General features: G+C 39.2%; 1 protein-coding gene across 2 annotated transcripts in view; it reads right to left on the reverse strand.

Moving 5' to 3' along the window:
* Positions 1-1,833: 1,833 nt before the first annotated feature.
* Positions 1,834-22,355, reverse strand: part of LOC131682533 (carcinine transporter) — a 63,123-nt gene continuing 42,601 nt past the window's right edge. For both annotated transcript variants that reach the window (XM_058964076.1, XM_058964075.1), the window contains exon 6: positions 1,834-3,518. In XM_058964076.1, the coding sequence (XP_058820059.1) occupies positions 3,099-3,518 (420 nt within the window). In that variant the 3' untranslated portion in view covers positions 1,834-3,098. The remainder of the gene's footprint in view (positions 3,519-22,355) is intronic.

Below are 22,355 nucleotides of genomic sequence, written 5' to 3' on the forward strand. Positions count from 1 at the left end.
TATCATGCCCTTGATATAAAAATAGAAAGTAAGACCATATGACGGTCTTCACAACTCTTGATTAAACTCACAAACCATTCTCCGGATAAGTCTCCGATAATAACTGATAAAAGATAATCATTAGTATTTTGATTTTCCAACTATAAATATAGGTGTCTCCCGAATCTGATCCACTAGTTGAAATAGAATACCGATAAAATGAATATTCCTAATGTTTTACATTGTATAAAGTAGTTCTAAGTGGCATGAATAAAATTAATATTTATAAAAAAACGTATCATACAAAAGAGTACATGTGAGAAGTGGCATAGATTTTATATCAGACGTGAGAACAAACTTACTAAAAGACACAGTTCACATTGATTTGATCTTTATTTACCGGTTGGAAAAATAAAACCTGTACGAGTGTAGGTATTTAACAATCGATCAAATACTTACCGAGGCAACGAATTGTGACGAAAAGAGCGGATCAAGAAGTGGTAGTACAAATTTTACCTGTTACACAAACGGAAAAAATTGAAGAAGAAAAACATACAAACCAATACCGTACAATTCTCAATGACAGATTAGGTTAGATGCAATACACGTCGAATACTCGTTTTAAATCTCCCTACAAATGATGCGTGTATTCTCGTTTTCAATCCTTATCCACATCGATTGTGAATGTGGGCGTTAGAAAACTAGAAACAAGAAAACAATGCGATATTTTTATGCTAGTCCATTATATTAAACTTTCAATTTGGAATTACTGCTCCAGTGAATATGTTTGGTTAATTTAGTTCATAAGCTTCCCTCAATTGGATTCGAAAACAACAACTTATCTCCAGTGAATCAGATAAGATAAATACTCATACAAGAGAGCACAAACTTTATCCTTGCCAGTTAGTCGCTAAGTTTGTCTTACTTAGTTTACGAGAACAACTTATATAACAATTTTACGTTACCAGAACTTGCCATTGATCTTATTTTGTTGAACAACACTATTACGTTTTTGTTGTATTTGATTTTAACTACTAATCGCATAGTTTAGACTAAATGTACACAATCGCATAACTTAGTTACATACGAAACAATATAAACCAAAACGACGACCAGATTGGACAGTTATATTTAGTGAACAAAACTGCCATTTCAATCAACAACAAAAAAAGTCTAACTTCTTTAGCGCACTATCCCATTCTAACAATAGCTACACATATATAATAGAATGAATGTCACCTGTGCCTGTTGAATTCTTGAACAAATAAACAAACCGATCAAGAAATGCGATTTCTATGCAGATCCTTCAGATTCTCGACATTCGTGACGACGACGCATCATTTTCTCAACAATTTCGGAAAAACTCCTACTGACCCTATCCTCCGTGTCCTGTTTCCGATATACAGATACCTAAAAGTGCCATTTAAAACCCGAAACAAAACTTAACACTGAATTCGGCTAATACGAAAACAAAACGTCTAAGACAAGGGAATGAGCAGGAAAACAGTACGAACTGGATGCCTTTTATTAGTGTAGAATGTTGCAAACAAATCAGTCATTCAAAATGAAAAATATTTATACTTCGCAGCAGCCACTTTTCGGGTACAAATTTTGGATCAGATTTTTTCTAATAAAAAATAAACGAAAAATGTGGACTAAAATAATTAAAAAAGGAACAAATTAAGTTATTGTGAAAAGATCAGTTATTTATGGTAACAAAACACCTAGTGATAACACTTTCCTTTTTGATGTAGGTAACATTTGTGATGTATTGATAGAAATTCGGTTTCAGATTTTTATGTTGTCCTGGACTAATTAAGCTGTGATTTTACTACATTACAAAACAACACAAAATTCAATCTATGCATGTGTTTATTTCGAAAAATTAACAATCTGCTATTTACACGTAAAATTGTTCGTATAGGAATTTGCGATAACGATACTATACACTGATGACTTAAACAAACCAGTTTGACTTTTCAACTATTTACTCTACAAATTTTACATTTTTGTGTATCACAGAACGGCCAATCGAAAGAAATTTCTAAAAGCTATCTAAAAACTAACGCAGGAGTAACTCATAAAAAGTATGAAAACATTGATCGCCAAATATGTTCAACATACATTTTACATACTTTGAACAACACGAAAAGGCCAATTTTAATTTTTAGATGTTGTCTGATATTTTTCCTTAAATATAACATTGTGAAAATTTTGATTTACACGAAATTAATGAAACAACAAAATATACCCACTCGCCGTCCCATCTCACGTAAAAGACTATTTTGATCAACTTGACAACAAATGAATCGTGTAATGAGAGAAATTAATTGAGCTTCGGCTATTCTATACCTATATCGTTCGTTTTCACTTAACGAATTGCTGCAACCAATTCTGTATAATAATTAATTATATTATTTCTGGATACACTATCTAATGAATCTTTTCGTATTTGTTCTTAAACACCAAGAGAGTTACTTATCATATAATGTAATCTGACGCATTAGTACAAAGTAGATGAGCGAGTTTAAGTTGAAGCCACTGGTTTTCTGTTCGATCGCCCCAATCTTTCGTCAGCTAAGGCAACCTGTTCTATTAGTGAATGTACTATAAAACCAGCAGAAAACATATCCTGAAATTGCCTATACCACAACCTTAGCAGAATCATGTTAGGTCCCGATAATAAATCGATCCAACGGCTACGAACAAAGTATGTTAAATAGTGTAAGTTTTATTTTTATATAGTTTATCGCCCAAAAATCAGTGACGAATATTAAAACAGAAAAATGAAATCTGTGTGAAACATCCAGCAAAACATTTTTTTTAAATCTTGATTACCATGAAAATGCGTTACAAGAAAATAGTTCTAAAGGCAACCCAAGCGTAAATTCAAGATGCATGACAATTGTAAAAGTAAAAATTCTCATAACATATATGTTAAAGTAAAAGATGGAAATTTAATTTTAACAAGTGAATGTTGTCAGAGCACATTACGATTATAAGGAATCAGAGAAACCGAAATATACATATACGTATTTCTTTATTGTTAAAATATGTTCAAAAACCCTAATTCGTTTTAATTTACACCCTGATCACTCTTCCTTTCGAATGTATAATGGTTAGAACCAATAGGTTAACTGTATAGCTCCATCTGCCGATTTCTGCGTGTCGACGGTACTAGACTGGCGAACCAGTCGCCTCATGGATTGCCTCCGCAATCGAGCGATCTCCAACGGAGTCTTTTCGGTTGAAGTTGTTGGCTCGTGCGAACTGGCATTAATCGGTACGCCGGTGTTCAACTCCAGGGCCGTATCGGACGCCTCATGAGAGAGACTTTCGTACGAGTTGACGGGTGATTTTTTAGTCGGCACACACCGGAAGCAGTCATCGAATGTCCAATCCTTACCGAAGAGCTCACCATCTTCGAGGGTTTGCGGCAAACGATGGTGTAGCGTTTCCGGTAAGCGCAGTCCAGTGAACCCGCCGGCTACTGAAACGCAGCCCATGATCACCAAGGGGAGAATAAGGTTTTCTTTGCCCTGAAAAAAGTGAATGAAAACAAAAATAGTTACTCGCTGCTATATTGTATGGAAGTACTCTAAAAAATCTTTCCCAATAAAGTACCTAATCCTAAATTAGTAATGGAATATGAGTTTCAACACCGTCTCATCAGAATCCGACACTAACTTAGTGTCAGGACTAAGCTAGCACCGGAATGACACTAGCTCCGAAAAACGGAGATTATAAGATGAATCCAGATTCTATAATATTAGATTTGTAATAATATAAATGAGACTTGTGCAGCAATTTCCCACGGCGCTTTTTTCGGCCGCAATTTTTGACCTAGAACCAAAAACCAAAGTATTCTTAATTTTAAGGAACATTAGCAAGCGACGCGTCGTACGTGAGATTATTACAAAAAGATGGAAGACAAAAGGTCATAGAGACAAACAGTCGAAAGACAAATGGTCGAAAACACAAAAAATCGAAAGGGCAAAAGGTCGAAAGACAAATGGTCGGCGATACTAAAAAAATTTGTTTTCGCGCAGGGGTGCACTTTGCAAATTAGGCAAAAACCGTAACGAAAAGTAGTAAGTTATAGTAATTTTTGTGAAAAAAACCGCACATTTTTTTGTTCAAACCAATTTATGTATCATTGATTCAATAAATTCCGTACTTTCACAGCTGTTTTCGCAATGATGGATGATATATTATACATTTCTATTGTTTGCAATCCCAGTTCGTAGATTTGGGATTACGACATGTGACGAAAAAATTATCAAAGAAGATATGCTTATGGTAAGGTAACGACGGTTTGAGTTCGTTGGTTACGAGCCAGTTGACCAACTCAAGCGTAACACCGTCAGAGCAGAGAGTTAGCAGAGCAGAGAGTTAGATAACACTTCTTCTCGCTCAGCTCATGCAAATGTTAGGCGATTTCCTACATTGAGTATATGCAGATTTGAGCTACTTAAGTATTCCATCAATTCAGTGCCTCTCAAATTGATATTTGATCATGCCCATATGAGCCTGCCTAGTTCTAGCTTTCCGTTCTAAGTTTATAACTGATGCGCTCTAGAATACCTATCCGTCCTTCAATTTCATTGCTTTCGTTTCTCTTAGACTCAAATTTGCCAAAAATAGCCAACAAAGTCGATACAGTAAAATAAAGATTGTACAATCCGTAATACGTAAAAACCTCATTAAATGTTAATCAGTATTGGTGGTCAAATTTGGTTTGAAAAGATTTTGAATTTGAAATAATATAAAATACAAACTAATTTAAAATTTCTCAACAAGTTGAAAATTTTCGGGAGAGGTCCGGACCTCCATGACCAACCGCCACTAAACTCGCCCGAAAATTTTCTACAGAGTGGCGCATTCAGAATTTTGAAATTTTGCTTTGCTACTGAAATATAGCGAGTAACGTGATGAGAAATTGTGAGTTTTTTGCTTCAAATCACTATATCTTGGGATTGGCTCAAGTTATAATGAAGTTTCAGATGTTTTTATGTGTAAAAATGTATAGTAATTTTACATGAATACATGTTTTGCGCGAAAAATGCAGTTTTACTTTTAAACTAAAAATATTGCATGTTTGGCAACACTGCAAACAAAAATTACCATTTTTCTAGATTCCTTGACCAGTTTCCTTGAAAATGCATCTCACCGATTGTTTCCAAATTAAGGCAACGATAAGCATAAGCATAAGCATAAGAGATCGCCCGTAGTTGCTACTCCGTTATTGACCAGAACCAAATTAGGTTGCAAAATGTTCATTGGAACAACATGCTTGGGAATAACATGATGAGCCACATTGTACAATCTATTCTGATCCCTGCATGCTGATCAATACCGACGCCGGCCACGTCCGAATGCAGATCTTCTGGGAAAGGAAGGAATGTTAGTCCGATACATGTTGCTACTAGAGACCGAGGAATCCTCTGCATCTCCACATGTATCACGGGAATGGGAGAGTTGTTAGTAAGTGTGCCAGTAGCGTTATCATGTAATAATTGCTCTGGGCAGCCGGCTGCCGAGAATGTGGGAAATTTATCATTTGTTGTATTAATACGATTAGCAAAATAAGCAACTTGAACTCCGGAAAGCCGGCTATAAGGAGCACTGCTTATATTTCTTAATAATATTCAATCACGTGACGAATTTTTTCGTGGTTTCTATCGTGTCGGTGCTGATTTTACCCGGTGATCGTTTGAATAAAATGAGGAATCTTATATAGAAGGTTCATCACACTCTTCCATAGGTGTCGCGAAGTTGGTGTTCTAGGATTCGCTCCATGCAAGCGATGCGACCTGTACATAGTTCATTAGGTAGTTAGTTTTTTTTAGTTTCTTTTTAAACACTGGGTAGCCGGCTACCGAGAGTATCTTATGTTTTCTAAACAAAAGCAATTTCAACTCCACACAGCCGATCGTGGGAGTATTGCCTAGAAAAGCTAATCTTATCTGCATAATAGGCCGGATCACTATTTATTGCACTAATTTCGCTATACCTTCTCCACAATATATTTTTTGGGTTGCAAACTACCGAGTGATAACACGTTATACACAGAGTTATGATAGCTCGAGATGTTATAAATCAACGAAAGTATTTCCTATTTCTAATATCGGATTGTTTGCGAAATACACGTATACGAACGATTATATCGAACATTAAAGGGAAATACAGAGGCTCGTTAACCTGATGCACGGGCTTGCCACCAATAACGGAACTTGAAATTAGATTCATTAAAACAGACGCGGCGAATTTTCAGTACGTATTGACCCGCGATCATCGATACTAGTCAAATTAAAGTCTTATTGGAGCGGATATCCCAACAACTATTCATTTGGACGTTATTGTTTTCTCCGCTAGATCTGTTCGCACCCTCTCATTCTGCTACTATTGGCAGAAGGCTGATAGCACCCAGTCGTCGCCGGTCTAAGGACCAAATGCCATTAATAAACTTAGACTCGCGTGGAGGCATGAGATAGAATTGAAAGCTGAATGAACATGACAGCAAAACACTTATTCTTCGTGCTGACATAACTGAAAGTAATTGCTTACCGGTCCCCGATTCCTCTCGCGAATTGTCAATTCTCAAACCTTATACATGATTGAAGTCATCATTCTACTCAAATAAGGCCATGTGTTTTCCCTAAGCACATTGAATGCTCTTTGGATCAGTTGGTAAAACAAACCCTAAAGAAACATAGAAATTAGTTTGCTCAGTCCAAAGAAAAGTTTGTCGACCGGCAGATACGTGTTCCCGAATATTAAAAAATCAAAACCTCTCCTCATACGCAATAAAATAAGAAAGTTAAAAAAAAAAAAAAACAGTTGAATATCCAAGGCGGCTCATTTCCAAAGATAGCATCGCCTATGAAACACCCAATAAAACATAGGTGACAAGGGACGCGGACTGAAATTAGCTGAGCTGGAGTGGCTGGTTTGCCACCTATTTTTCGGGTAAAGAATTTTGGGGCGACACCTGGTAGTCGCTAGTCGCTGGTGAAACGCCAATTATTTGAATATGCTAATTTTTCTTATTACCGTATCTTTTTTCACTTTTCGGATTGAATTTTTTTTCTCTGAAAAACCATTTTTCACTATTTTTAGAATATACACTGTGTTTCTAGATGTTTTCTGTGTACTTTTATTGTCCTTGCATCGGGAATCGACGGCCCGTAATGCGAGGAAAAGATATTTTTTCATTTGCCGGAATTCGATTTTCACAAACTGTCACCACTCGCGTCACTCAAAAATATGCCGAAAATGCTTTTATAAGCCACTTAACTTTGTATAATCGTTAAATTGCACCCTTATTGACACTTTCTATAACCGGGAGGCAGTAAACTGCGCCGAAAATAATGAAAATTAACCGACTCGAAGGGAGCTCTACAAGAGTCAACCGCTCGCGACAAAGATACACACTCCGTTAATACATTTTGGTTTCAAACTTAAATGAAACAAAGTATATACTTTATTTGCGTATCTATAAACAATCGATTTAATATATTGAGAAAATCTGACAAAATTAACTCAATACTCACAGCATACGACACGATTATACCTGTCTGTACTGTTAAAAATTGGCGCCCTGTTTCCAAATTAAGGCAACGATATGAATAAAAGTTAATAGTTGATGCTTTATTTGTATTGAAAGTTTGCCATTCACAATGTCATTAAAATGATGTCATCAATACATAAAAATCAGCGATCTTTCACAAGGACGTGTTCGTCGAATATTTTGAATTTCATGGCATCTTCTTCAACCTAAATGCGAACGAGTTCACGGGACTACTATCAAGGGCGTCTAATGCGACCATACCAAGGAATAGGAAACCGAGAAACGGTAGCCGGGTGAAACACGACAATTATCGATCAACGTAAAAGTTGCCTTCGAGCTTGGAGAAGAAGTCAGAGATCAGTTCGGTTTCTCATCTCGCTCACTTCAGAAGCAAGAAATCGCTCAGCTGCTATAGCAGGGCAAGTAATCGAATTTACCCGCGCGACGCTTGGTCTATTTGCAAAGGGAAAAATTGATTCCTTCTACCTAGTGTGTGAAACAAGAACAAACAATGAGTGACAATGCAAAGCAAGAGTATAGCCCATTGCGGGCAAAATGTGTTGCTGTTGACTACTCGAAATGTCCGGTAAGATCATCAATTCATGATGTAGAGCAAATGATGAAGGTGAACATGAAGCTCAACGTAGCAGAAGTTAAGGCGGTGCAATTCCATCATTTACGTCATGCGGTACTGATTATGTTCAAAAACATTAGTCAAGCAGAACAACATGAAACACGTCATCGAATGTAATGACATTTTATACAGTATCCCAACGTTTGATGTTGACAGTATTGAAATAAAGATACATGATCTGGCACCACGTACTAGTTCCTCCGCTATTAAACAAATCATGTCAAAATACGGAGAGGAAAATTGTTATGTTTGCACATAATGGGTAAGATAATGTGCATATTGAATTAAATTATAAAATTAAATTATGGTTCATTGAGGTAATTATGATAAGCGTGCACGGCATACCCGACAGAAGAAGGTGTGCAAGTAAAACACTCGCTTGAAAAAAACAAATTTTTGTCTGGCAACAAAAACCGGAGTTATCAGTAGTCGCCGGGAACACCTACGATACCGTTAACACCGAAGACACCACTCTCGCATCCGTACCATCATAGGCAGGAGATAAATAAAACATCCCCATCGTCACGAGGTGTGAGTATAAAATAGTGCCGCAAGGGTCAACGCCGGCAGTGAATATAAGAGCAAACCACGCAGCCGTGCGGATGCTATGTTCCAACGAGTTCGCCAGTAAAATCAAGATAAAAACCGATTTAATCCACCTAGCAGTGAGATGAGACATTTCTTACACATTTCACTATTGGATTAGTTTGCAGAACTCACGAGAAGTAGGCACCCAACTAGAGGTGGGATGAAAACAGTTTCTAGTCTTGCACGAATAAAATCTCGAATAAACTGAATAAATTATAGAAATCAACAAAACGACCGAAATAAAAAAGTAAAGCAAAAAATGAAACAATAGGTTTTTAAATTCATAAAATGAGTAGAAAAATTAATGGAAATCAAAATTATAATATACACGAATCAAATTAGATTAAGTTATTAAATAAAAATTAAGATTATATTTAGAAATAGTTATAAGATTAATAGAATAAATTGACTCATACTAACAAATTGAATGAAATGAAACGAATGACTGAACATGAAATGCATAAAATTAAAGATATGAATAAAATGAATCAGATAAATCAAATGAATCAAATGAATCAAATGAATCAAATGAATCAAATGAATCAAATGAATCAAATGAATCAAATGAATCAAATTAATCAAATTAATCAAATTAATCAAATGAATCAAATGAATCAAATGAATCAAATGAATCAAATGAATCAAATGAATCAAATTAATCAAATGAATCAAATGAATCAAATGAATCAAATCAATCAAATGAATCAAATCAATCAAATAAATCAAATGAATCAAATGAATCACATGAATCACATGAATCAAATTAATTAAATGAATCAAATGAATTAAATGAATCAAATTGATTTAATTCATCCAGTGAATACAATGAATCAAATTAATGAAATGGATCAAATGAATAAAAAGAATGGATGAACAAAATGAATAAAGTAAAAAATAAATGAAATGCATAAATAAAACAAACGAATCAAATATACAAAATGAGCTGAAGTGATAAAATGAATAAAAAGAAGAAAATGAGCAGAATTAAATGCATTTATTAAAATGAAAAATTGAACAACAGTAAAAGGTTATAAATTAATATAAAGAAATAAATTGAATCAAATAAATTATTTGGATGAAATGATTAAAACTGAAAAAGTAGTCAAATTATTAAAATGGAGAAACTGAACAAAATGAATAAACTGGAAAAAATTAATAAAATGCATACAATGAAAACAATGAATGATATGAGTAAAATGCACAAAAAGAATAAACTGATCAGAGTGAATCCAAAGAATGAAACGAATAAAATAAGTAAAATGAACGCAGATGAACAAAATGAATAAATGCGGAATGAATTAATTAATTAAAATGAAATGGTCATATATTTGAAGCCAAAAACATTTTTGAATAAAGAAAAAGAATAAACCGGATTGTACGAATTTGAAAACCATTGCATCAGAAAGTTATGAAATGTTTTTGAAAATCCCATCTTTTGAGAAAAGGCTAATAAATATGCAATGGACTTTCTAGGGCTTCCATCTTTTTTTGGTTTTATTCTTTTTGTTTTCATGCTTCTTTACTTGACGAATTCGAAGTTTACTTTTTGGTCACATATTCCCGAAAAAAGATTTATGTGCAGAACATAATTTACTGGTCCAGTATTTTAACGCGCAATTGAATATAGTAAAGTGAGACAAGGTCACATCTGCTTTCAAGCCCCTTGAACAGAGAACGACAGAGGGAGAATACGATTCGTGAATGAGACAGGTAGATATTTCAAAGTTTTTATTTGAAGTAAATAGTGTGAAATGTCTAGGCTATGTCGATTGCATAAAAGCCGTGTTTGTATTGTTTCGTTCGGAATTCTCGTGCAGGAAATATGGATAAAGAAGTCCTATACAGACCAATATTGTGAAAAAGAAATGGTTCAAACTACTCAGTATATCCAAATATGGACGACGATAAGTTAGAAGACACATTGTAGTTGCATCCCCCATCGAGAGTGGGTACTTTGGGAGACTTCTTTTCCTGGATCTAATTTATGGATATTTTTGGTCTTTGATCCGTTATTTTTCATGAAAGTTCCTACCAATATAACGAATGTGCAGCTGATACAACTCATGGTTTATTCGCCTCTGCCACGTTCCGTCTTCCATCTGCACGCCACCATAGATGGTACGCAACACCTTTCGTTCGAAAACTCCAAGGGCGCGTTGGTCCTCCACGAGCATAGTCCAGATCTCGTGGCCGTAGAGGACTACCGATCTAATCAGCGTCTTGTAGATAATCAGCTTCGTGCGCCGGCGAATTTTGTTCGACCGGAGCGTCCTCCGGAGTCCAAAGTAGGCACGATTTCCCGCCAAGATCCGTCTCTGAATTTCTCTGCTGTTATCATTGTCGGTTACCATTGAACCCAAATACATGAATTCGTCGACCATCTCGATTTCTTCACCGTCAATCCGAACTCGGGTGGTTCACATTGTCGTCTCTAGAACCTCTTCCTCTCAATTATTTTGTCTTCGAAACGTTGATGGCAAGTCCAATCCTGCTGGCTTCAGCTTTCAGTCTTTGAGCATATATTTCATTAAAAATTCAATAGAGATACGAATAGTTTAAATATCGCACGTGGAATGTCTCTTTTGGAAATTTTCATCGTCAAACGTCAATTGAATTAAAGTTGGGTTGATGTAGCCGTAGACAAAAAATAGTTTTGCTTTCTCAAACCTTCGCAATTACAATTAATAAATATTTCAGATTGGCAAAAGATCTTATCACACAACTTAGAAATGGATACAGAAATAGCTAGATAGATGCGATAGAAGAGAGAGACAGAGAGAGAAAGAGAGAGAGATGGGGGGGGGGGGTTTGTGAGGAATGACAAATGATGGTTAATGCAGTGACATTATTTTTATAGATATATTATTATGATATATTGATTCTTACATTCTTATCATAAATAATGTAAGTAGTAATTTTTGCGCCATAACCAGTATAATCTAAATCTTGCAAAAGAGCTAAATTTTCGCTAGATTTTTGGGCTTCAAACATACAGTTGCTTTCGGTGACGCCACAAGCATAATTATATTAGAAATCTTTTATCCCACTACTAGGTGAATTACTTGTTGATCTGTGTATTGATATACCATCCAACATTTACCTCATAATTGAACGCAATGCCTAATCCAAGGAATAAATACTAGAACTCACTATTTCTTTATCAACACATTATTTTGTCTTTGAAGTGAACTTATATATTGATTTTTGAGAAATAGTTAATTTATTATAAAGGTAATTCACAAAATGTTCTCAACATCGAATTCCTTGAATCACGTAGATGTATTTTCATACCCCGATATTCAAAATCGCTTTAGTTTTGCCCCTAAAACACCAGTACAGCAATACTTTGTATGAAACAATCTCATTTTTAGTTGGTGGAAATTGCTCAATATCTCCGCCGCTCGTGCACGGATTTGGACAATCTATGGCTTGTTAGAAAGGTATTTTTACAAGCTTTCAATTTATGTGCTGTGTGGCACAATACCGTATTGTTCGAAAATTATTCGCGAAAAACCTGCTGTGTTTTGACAAAATCGCCCATATCTCAGAAAGTAAACAACATATCGAAAATCAAGAATAATAGTGTCAAATGGCAAGGTTAGGCCTTTCATTTGAAACTAATTTCATTAGGATCGGTTCAGCCATTGCTGAGATAATTACATGACATTTTGTACATACACACACACACACACACATACAGACATTGTCTCAATTTGTCGAGCTGAGTCGATTGGTATATGAGACTCGGCCCTCCGGGCCTCGGAAAAAGTTGTCAAAGTTTGAGCGAATCCTATACATTTCTTTTGTAAGAAATGTAAAACGGCAACAACTATTCGGGAGCATCCAATAATCATCCCTCGGCGACGTCGCACAGTGGGGCGAAACTGAAAAACCTGTTTTAATTCACCTATAGGTGCAATTGTGCCTTTCTCATTTCTCCAAATTATGATTTAATAACTGGTTCGTACAATATAACATTATGGAAATGTCTTTCATTCTTATTACACTTGGTAAGAGCACCTTTTTGCATTCATCGAGGTATCGGTTTGAATCGGAGTTTTCTGTGTGATCGCACTCCACAACCCGTAACTCCGGAGCTGGAAGTCGGATGGAGATGGAATTTAATATCAGTTTCCGGGGACGCAACACCTTTCATTTGAGACTAAGTTGATCAAATCGTTCTAGCCATTTTCGAAAAACCAATATAACCGTTATTCTGAATTTGGATGCTTCCGGATCCGTCGATGGTGGCCAGTGTGGCCAAAGAGACTTTGAATGACTGTTGGTGACCTAGATCTACAAATTCAACAGTTGTGTTTACATTTTGGAAAAAAATTCACCTTTTTACATTGATCGCAGAATTCGTTAGAATCGGGATCTGCTGCGTGATCGTACGTATCACCCTGTAATTCAGGAACCAGAACTCGGATCCACACAAAATTCAACAGCAGCTGATGGACCTTTCATTTAAAATCAAGTTTGTCAAAATCGGTTCAGAAAATTCCGAGAAACCGATGTGGACAAATCAACAAATTTTGTTTTGTAACCATACTCTTCAACTCGTAATCCGGAACAAGATGTCGGTTGAAAATGAAATTCAATAGCAACCTATGGGAATATTATACCTTTCATTTGAATCTTAGTTTGTAAAAATCGGTTCAGCCATCTCCAAGAAACCGATGTGGACATTTTGTTAACAAATCCGCACATACACACATACACACATACATACATACATAAATACATACATACATACATACATACATACATACATACATACATAAATACATACATACATACATACATACATACATACATACATACATACATACATACATACATACATACATACATACATACATACATACATACATACATACATACATACATACATACATACGCTACCGTATCGGCCAACGGAACCCCGCGGCAGTACAGAGAAGGGTGACCGGCGAACGAAAGTGGAAGACGAAAGCCTTCAACAAAGACCTCTTTGTTGAGGCACTTCGGCCGAACGGCGGGACCGAGAACGTGGATGCGGCTGACCTAACAAGAAGGATTGTGGCGGCTTGTGACGCCACAATGCCGCGAAAACTGGAACCACGCAACAAACGGCGTCCAGCTTACTGGTGGAACGAGACGCTTAGTACGTTACGCGCTGCTTGTCTCAGAGCCAGAAGGCGGGCCCAAAGAGCAAGGTCGGAACCAGATAGAGAAGAGCATAAGGCATCGTTTCGGGAAGCTAGGGCCGCTCTAAAACGGGAGATCAGACTTAGCAAGTCAGAGTGCCACAAGGAGCTATGCCGAAAAGTAGACGCCAATCCCTGGGGTGACGCATACCGAGTCGTGATGGCGAAAATGAAGGGTCCAACGACGCCAGTCGAAATGTGTCCGAGCAAGCTGAAGATAATCGTCGAGGGTCTTTTCCCGAAGCACGATCCAACTATATGGCCACCGTCACCGCACGGCGAGGAAGAAGGAACAAACATGGATCGGCAAGTGACTAACGACGAGCTAGTAGAAGCATCGAAGCGCCTAAAACCAAAGAAAGCCCCTGGTCCGGATGGAATACCAAACGTGGTACTGAAAGCTGCGATCCTGGCATATCCGGACATGTTCAGGATAGTGATGCAGAAGTGCCTAAATGAAGGCAACTTCCCCGAAATGTGGAAGGTCCAGAAGCTGGTGTTGCTGCCGAAGCCAGGGAAGCCACCTGGCGACCCGACCTCGTACAGACCCATATGCCTGCTGGATACACTCGGAAAACTCCTGGAAAGGATCATTCTTAACAGGTTGACGAAATTCACGGAAGGTGAGCGCGGACTGTCCAAGATGCAGTTTGGTTTCCGCAAAGGAGCATCGACAGTGGATGCAATTCGGATAGTGCTCGAGAGTGCCGAGAAGTCATCTAAACAGAAGCGAAGAGGAGATCGATACTGCGCTGTGGTCACGATAGATGTGAAGAACGCGTTCAACAGTGCCAGCTGGGAAGCCATCGCTGCAGCGCTGCATAGAATGAGGGTTCCCGACTATCTGTGCCAGATCCTGAAGAGCTACTTTCAGAGCAGAGTGCTACTGTACGAGACGAGCGAAGGACAGAAGTCATTGCGTGTCACAGCGGGCGTTCCTCAGGGCTCCATTCTCGGTCCAACCCTTTGGAACGGGATGTACGATGGGGTGTTAACGCTGCAGCTGCCTAGGAAAGTGAAAATCGTAGGTTTCGCGGACGACGTGTCACTAACGGTGATGGGTGAGACACTTGAAGAAGTGGAGGTGTCGGTGACGGAGACAATAGACGCGATCGAGAGCTGGATGAACGGGGTTAAGCTGCAAATAGCTCGCCACAAGACGGAGGTGTTGTTGGTCAGTAACTGCAGATCGGTCCAACGGATGCAGATCGACGTCGGAGGGCACGTGATTGCATCGAAACGTGCATTGAAGCAATTGGGAGTTATAATCGACGACCGGTTGAGCTTCAACAACCACGTTGATTACGCCTGTGGAAAGTCGGCGAAGGCAACGAACGCAATAGCGAGAATCATGCCAAACGTCGGCGGTCCGAGAAGCAGCACGAGACGTCTGCTATCTACTGTTTCGTCATCGATACTCCGATATGGGGTTCCTGCCTGGAGTGCTGCGCTGAAAACCAAGCGGAACCGTGAAAAGCTAAACAGGACATTCCGACTGATGGCCGTACGAGTCGCGAGTGCCTACAGAACAATATCGTCGGAGGCAGTATGCGTTATCGCCGGGATGATCCCCATCTGCATTACCCTGGCGGAGGACGTGGAATGCTATCAGCGGAGAAATGCACGTAACGCTAGGACACAGGTTCGAGCGGACTCGTTGGCTAAATGGCAACAGGAGTGGGACAACGCGGAGAAAGGAAGGTGGACCCACCGACTCATCCCAAATGTATCGGCCTGGGTACATAGGAAGCATGGAGAGGTGAACTTCCATTTGACGCAGTTTTTGTCCGGGCACGGATGCTTCCGGAAGTACTTGCATCGGTTTGGACATGCTTCGTCACCCCTTTGCCCGGGTTGTGCGACCGTGCAGGAGACACCGGAACACGTGGTCTTCGAATGCCCTAGATTCGAAGAAGTTCGTAGGGGTATACCTGGTATGACAGCGGACAATATCGTCGAAGAGATGTGCCGTGACGAACATACCTGGGACGCTGTCAACAGAGTGGTCTCGAGCATACTCTCCGAGTTGCAGAGGAAGTGGCGTAGAGACCAACAAGAAACCGCAAATCGGGTTTCGAGAGAAATTCCGCCGCCGGGGAACTCTCCAACTGTGTAGACTAGGTCCACCGCCGGGGACCAGTTGAGTAGTGCGTGATGTAGCACCGAGTTGGGTCGTCGGGGCGCCTGGGAACCGGACGTCAAGCTTCACCGGAATCGCTGAACCGACGTCGACATCCTTCCGGGTAGCTCGTGAGTAGGCTATATCCACCGCCGGGGATTGGACCGAGTAGACCGCGTCGCAGAGCTAGCAGTGGGTCGTTGGGGCGCCGGTGAACCGGAAGTTACGCTCCAACCGGAATCGCCGGATAGACCTCAGCACCTACTGTATGGCCCGTTGAGTAGGCTAGATCCACCGCCGGGGACTAGATCGAGTAGATCGGGCGAAACGGAACGAGAGGAAGCCAAAGAGCTCATGAAATTGTGGTGCTAAAACAAAAGAAGAATCGGTACCGGGGGAGCCTCCTTCGCCGGGGAACTCTCCGTCGGCGTAAGCTAGATCCACCGCCGGGGACTAGACTGAGTAGACCGCGACGAAATACCACCAGTCGCAGGTCGTCGGGGCATCAGCGAACCGGACGCTCTGCTCCACCGGAATCGCCGAACTGACCTCGACATCTGGTTGGTTGGCTCGGTTTCGGGAGAACTTCTCTCGCCGGGGAATTCTCCGTCGGAGTAGGCTAGGTCCATCGTCGGGGACTAGACCGAGTAGTTCGCGAACAAGTCTGGTGCTCAAAGAGTAAACGGCGTTGAATGGTGCGAGAAGGGAGTTGCGGTGCTAACCGGCACAAGCGAGCCGCAGGGCTCAGTGAATTAGACAGTCAGAAGTTTGCCGCTCAGACTGTACTCGTAGGGGAGGAGTACTAAGCCTCGACTCACAGCCAGCTTTCCGACTGCCATGCAGAGCTTGCCAGTCTGTGTGGATGGTAGAGAATTGGTGGTGTGTAGAGGAGTGGGGCTGTAACCCTACGGAAGAAACGAACTAGGAAGTAGTTGAATTAGAGTGCGTGCTATGCACATAAAAACCCCTCCCGAAGTAATGCCGTAAGGTAGTGCCGGGGAGGAATCAGGTTCTGGGCAAGAGCAGTGGTTTTTAGCGGGTCGGGTGATGGCAGCCCAAACCCGTTCCCTGACAATGGGGTTTTTGTACATTTTTCCTCACTCAGGGTTTTTCTGAAAATTTTTTTACTGCTCTCAAAAAAAAAAAAAAAAAAAACATACATACATACATACATACATACATACATACATACATACATACATACATACATACATACATACATACATACATACATACATACATACATACATACATACATACATACATACATACATACATACATACATACATACATACATACATACATACATACATACATACATACATACATACATACATACATACATACATACATACATACATACATACATACATACATACATACATACATACACACATACATACATACATACATACATACATACATACATACATACATACATACATACATACATACATACATACATACATACATACATACATACATACATACATACATACATACATACATACATACATACATACATACATACATACATACATACATACATACATACATACATACATACATACATACATACATACATACATACATACATACATACATACATACATACATACATACATACATACATACATACATACATACATACATACATACATACATACATACATACATACATACATACATACATACATAAATACATACATACATACATACATACATACATACATACATACATACATACATACATACATACATACATACATACATACATACATACATACATACATACATACATACATACATACATACATACATACATACACACATACATACATACATACATACATACATACATACATACATACATACGTACATACATACATACATACATACATACATACATACATACATACATACATACATACATACATACATACATACATACATACATACATACATACATACATACATACATACATACATACATACATACATACATACATACACATACATACACACAGATATTTTGCGATCTCGGCGAACTGAGTCGAATGTTATATGAGACTCGGCCCTCCGGGCCTCGGTTAGAAAATCGGTTTTTGAAGCAATTGCATAACCTTTCTATATGAGAAAGGCAAAAGAATAATATTTAATTAGCTTAATAAGCATGACTTCAATGTTATCTTCATGTGATTATAATTTGGAAAGGTTGGTGGAATGGGTTTGAACGTGTAGGGAATGGGGGGTTAGTAGAGTGGGAGTGGAGGATGCGTCAGAAATCCTTCATCTTATTTCGGTATACGGGATGGATGAAAGAAATGCGGGCGTGAGGGTGGTCCAAGAGGAGGGGAGTGATGAAGGAGGGATGTGTAAGGGCAAGGCGGGGGGGGGGGGGGAAGGGCGGCGACGCAATACTCAACTGCATATTTTGCCTTCCATTTGAGACTTGGTTTGAGAAAATCGGTTCAGTCATCACCGATGAACCGATGTGACTTTAATTGTGGAATATGCGCGGAATTCCGGACTTCCGGAATCGTCGATAGTGGACAATATATTCAAAGAATGTTTGATTGGCAATCAGTGATCTAGATCTGCGGTTAGAAGTAATTTGGTGACCATTTCAATAGTTTCTAGCCTCTGAGGTATTACGATTGTACCGATTTATATGGGAAATTCCAGTGTATCCTTACTAACACCCCTGTAACTCCGGAAGCAAGAGTCAGAACCGAATGAAATTCAGCAGCAGTCAATGGCATTACTGTATCTTTCATTTGAAATCAAGTTTGTAAAAATCGGTAGAGAATTCGTTGGGGAATGGGTGTGATATTAGCTTAGGAACTTGGCGGGTTCCCCGGGGGCGTCATGAACCGTCATAGGTGGCCAATGTGGTCAAAGCTACTTTGATTGATCATTAGTGATCCAGACCTGCAAACTAGAGTAATGTTACATCAATTTTAATATGTTTTACATCATTTGAACATCATGGTGGTACCAGTTTATATGGGAATTTGCTGTGTTACCGCACTCTTCAACCCGTAACTCCGGAACCGGAAGTCCGATCAACTAAAAATTCAATAGCAGCTTATGGGAGCGTTATACCTTTCAGATGAAACTAAGTTTGCGAAAATCGGTTCAGCCATCTCTGAGAAAATTGTGTGAGTTTAAATGACACACACACACATACACACACACATACACACACACACATACATACACACACACAGACATTTGCCGATCTCGACGAACTGAATCGAATGGTGTATGAAACTCGGCCCTCCGGGCCTCGATTAAAAAGTCGATTTTTACAGTGATTGCATAGCCTTTCTTTATATGAGAAAGGCAAAAAGGTGCGAAATCGGCAGTCCCAAAAAGTCGATTTTCATAAAAAAAAATTTTTTCGAGATAACATAAAATCTCGACGTTTCATGCATTTTAAAGATGTTTGGCATCAAAAATACGAATTCGATTTCTGAAATTTCATGAGGTCCCCCCTTTGAAAAAAAATTTGAGTTCCGGCTTATATGGGAATTTCATATGTGACCGGACGGTTTAGTCTATATTTCCGGAACCATATAAGCGATCCGTACGAAATTTTATAGACATCTATGGGGATATTATAGCTATCATTTGGGACTAAGTTTGTGAAAATTGGCCCAACCATTTCCGGGAAACTGATGTGAGTTCGTAAATTTTGAAAGATGGCCGCTTTTCCCGGGCACTTCCGGAACCGTCTATGGTGGTTAATGTAGTCAACGAAAGTTTGGTTGGCCGTCGGTGACCTAGAACAGCAAATTTAAGTTGTTTGAGAGACATTTTAGCGAAATTTTTACCTTTTTTGCTTTCATCGGAGTATCGGTTTGAATCACAATTTGCTATGTGATCGCACGCCACAACCTGTAACTCCGGAACCGGAAGTCGGATCGGGATGAAATTAAATAGCCATTTACGGGAACGCAATACCTTTCATTTGAGGCCAAGTTTAGTCGAATCGGTCTAGCCATCTCCGAGAAACCGATGTGACTGTTATTCTGAATTTAGATACTTCCGCCGGGGCTTCCGGAACCGAGGATGGTGGCCAATGTGGCCAAATAGACTTTGAATGGATGTTAGTGACCTAATACTACAAATCGAAGCAGTTGTGGTCATATTTTGGAAAACTTTTCACCTTTATACATTCATTGCAGAATTTATTAAAATCGACATTTTCTGCGTGTTCGTACTTATCACCCTGTAATTCCGGAACCGGAAGTCGGATCCATTAGAAATTCAATAGCAGCCTATGAGAACGTTGCACCTTTCATTTGAGACTAAGTTTGTCAAAATCGGTTCAGCCATCTCTGAGAAAAATGAGTGACATTTTTGGTCACATACACACACACATACACACACACATACATACATACACACATACATACACACACACAGACATTTGCCGAACTCGACGAACTGAATCGAATGGTATATGTCACTCGGCCCTCCGGGCCTCCGTTAAAAAGTCGGTTTTCAGAGCAATTGCAATACCTTTCTATTGAGAAAGGCAAAAAGGTGCGAAATCGGCAAAGTCCCAAAAAGTCGATTTTTATAAAAAAAAATGTTTTTCGAGATAACATAAAATCTCGACGTTTCATGCATTTTAAAGATGTTTGGCATCAAAAATACGAATTCGATTTCTGAAATTTCATGGGGTCCCCCCTTTGAAAAAAAATATGAGTTCAGGCTTATATGGGAATTTCATGTGTGACCGGACCGTTCAGTCTATATTTCCGGAACCATACAAGCGATCCGTGCGAAATTCTATAGACATCTGTGGGGATAATATAGCTATCATTTGGGACTAAGTTTGTGAAAATCGACCCAACCATTTCCGAGAAACTGATATGAGTTTGCTAGTTATGAAAGATGGCCGCTTTTCCCGGGCACTTCCGGAACCGTCTATGGTGGTTAATGTAGTCAACGAAAGTTTGGTTGGCCGTCGGTGACCTAGAACAGCAAATTTAAGTTGTTTGAGAGACATTTTAGCGAAATTTTTACCTTTTTTGCTTTCATCGGAGTATCGGTTTGAATCACAATTTGCTATGTGATCGCACGCCACAACCTGCAACTCCGGAACCGGAAGTCGGATCGGGATGAAATTAAATAGCCATTTACGGGGACGCAATACCTTTCATTTGAGACCAAGTTTAGTCGAATCGGTCTAGCCATCTCCGAGAAACCGATGTGACTGTTATTCTGAATTTAGATACTTCCGCCGGGGCTTCCGGAACCGAGGATGGTGGCCAATGTGGCCAAATAGACTTTGAATGGATGTTAGTGACCTAATACTACAAATCGAAGCAGTTGTGGTCATATTTTGGAAAACTTTTCACCTTTATACATTCATTGCAGAATTTATTAAAATCGACATTTTCTGCGTGTTCGTACTTATCACCCTGTAATTCCGGAACCGGAAGTCGGATCCATTATAAATTCAATAGCAGCCTATGGGAACGTTGCACCTTTCATTTGGGACTAAGTTTGTAAAAATAGGTTCATCCATCTCTGAGAAAAGTGAGTGAGATTGTGTTCGCGTACACACACACAGACGCACATACACACACACATACATACACACACACATACATGCACACACACAGACATTTGCCGAACTCGACGAACTGAATCGAATGGTATATGTCACTCGGCCCTCCGGGCCTCCGTTAAAAAGTCGGTTTTCAGAGCAATTGCAATACCTTTCTATTGAGAAAGGCAAAAAGGTGCAAAATCGGCAAAGTCCCAAAAAGTCGATTTTTATAAAAAAAAATTTTTCGAGATAACATAAAATCTCGACGTTTCATGCATTTTAAAGATGTTTGGCATCAAAAATACGAATTCGATTTCTGAAATTTCATGAGGTCCCCCCTTTGAAAAAAAAAATTTAATTCCGGCTTATATGGGAATTTCATATGTGACCGGACGGTTTAGTCTATATTTCCGGAACCATATAAGCGATCCGTACGAAATTTTATAGACATCTATGGGGATATTATAGCTATCATTTGGGACTAAGTTTGTGAAAATCGGCCCAACCATTTCCGGGAAACTGATGTGAGTTCGTAAATTTTGAAAGATGGCCGCTTTTCCCGGGCACTTCCGGAACCGTTTATGGTGGTCAATGTAGTCAACGAAAGTTTGGTTGGCCGTCGGTGACCTAGAACAGCAAATTTAAGTTGTTTGAGAGACATTTTAGCGAAATTTTTACCTTTTTTGCTTTCATCGGAGTATCGGTTTGA

This window comes from Topomyia yanbarensis, chromosome 2 (assembly GCF_030247195.1).
Source record: "Topomyia yanbarensis strain Yona2022 chromosome 2, ASM3024719v1, whole genome shotgun sequence".
NCBI lineage: Eukaryota > Metazoa > Arthropoda > Insecta > Diptera > Culicidae > Topomyia > Topomyia yanbarensis.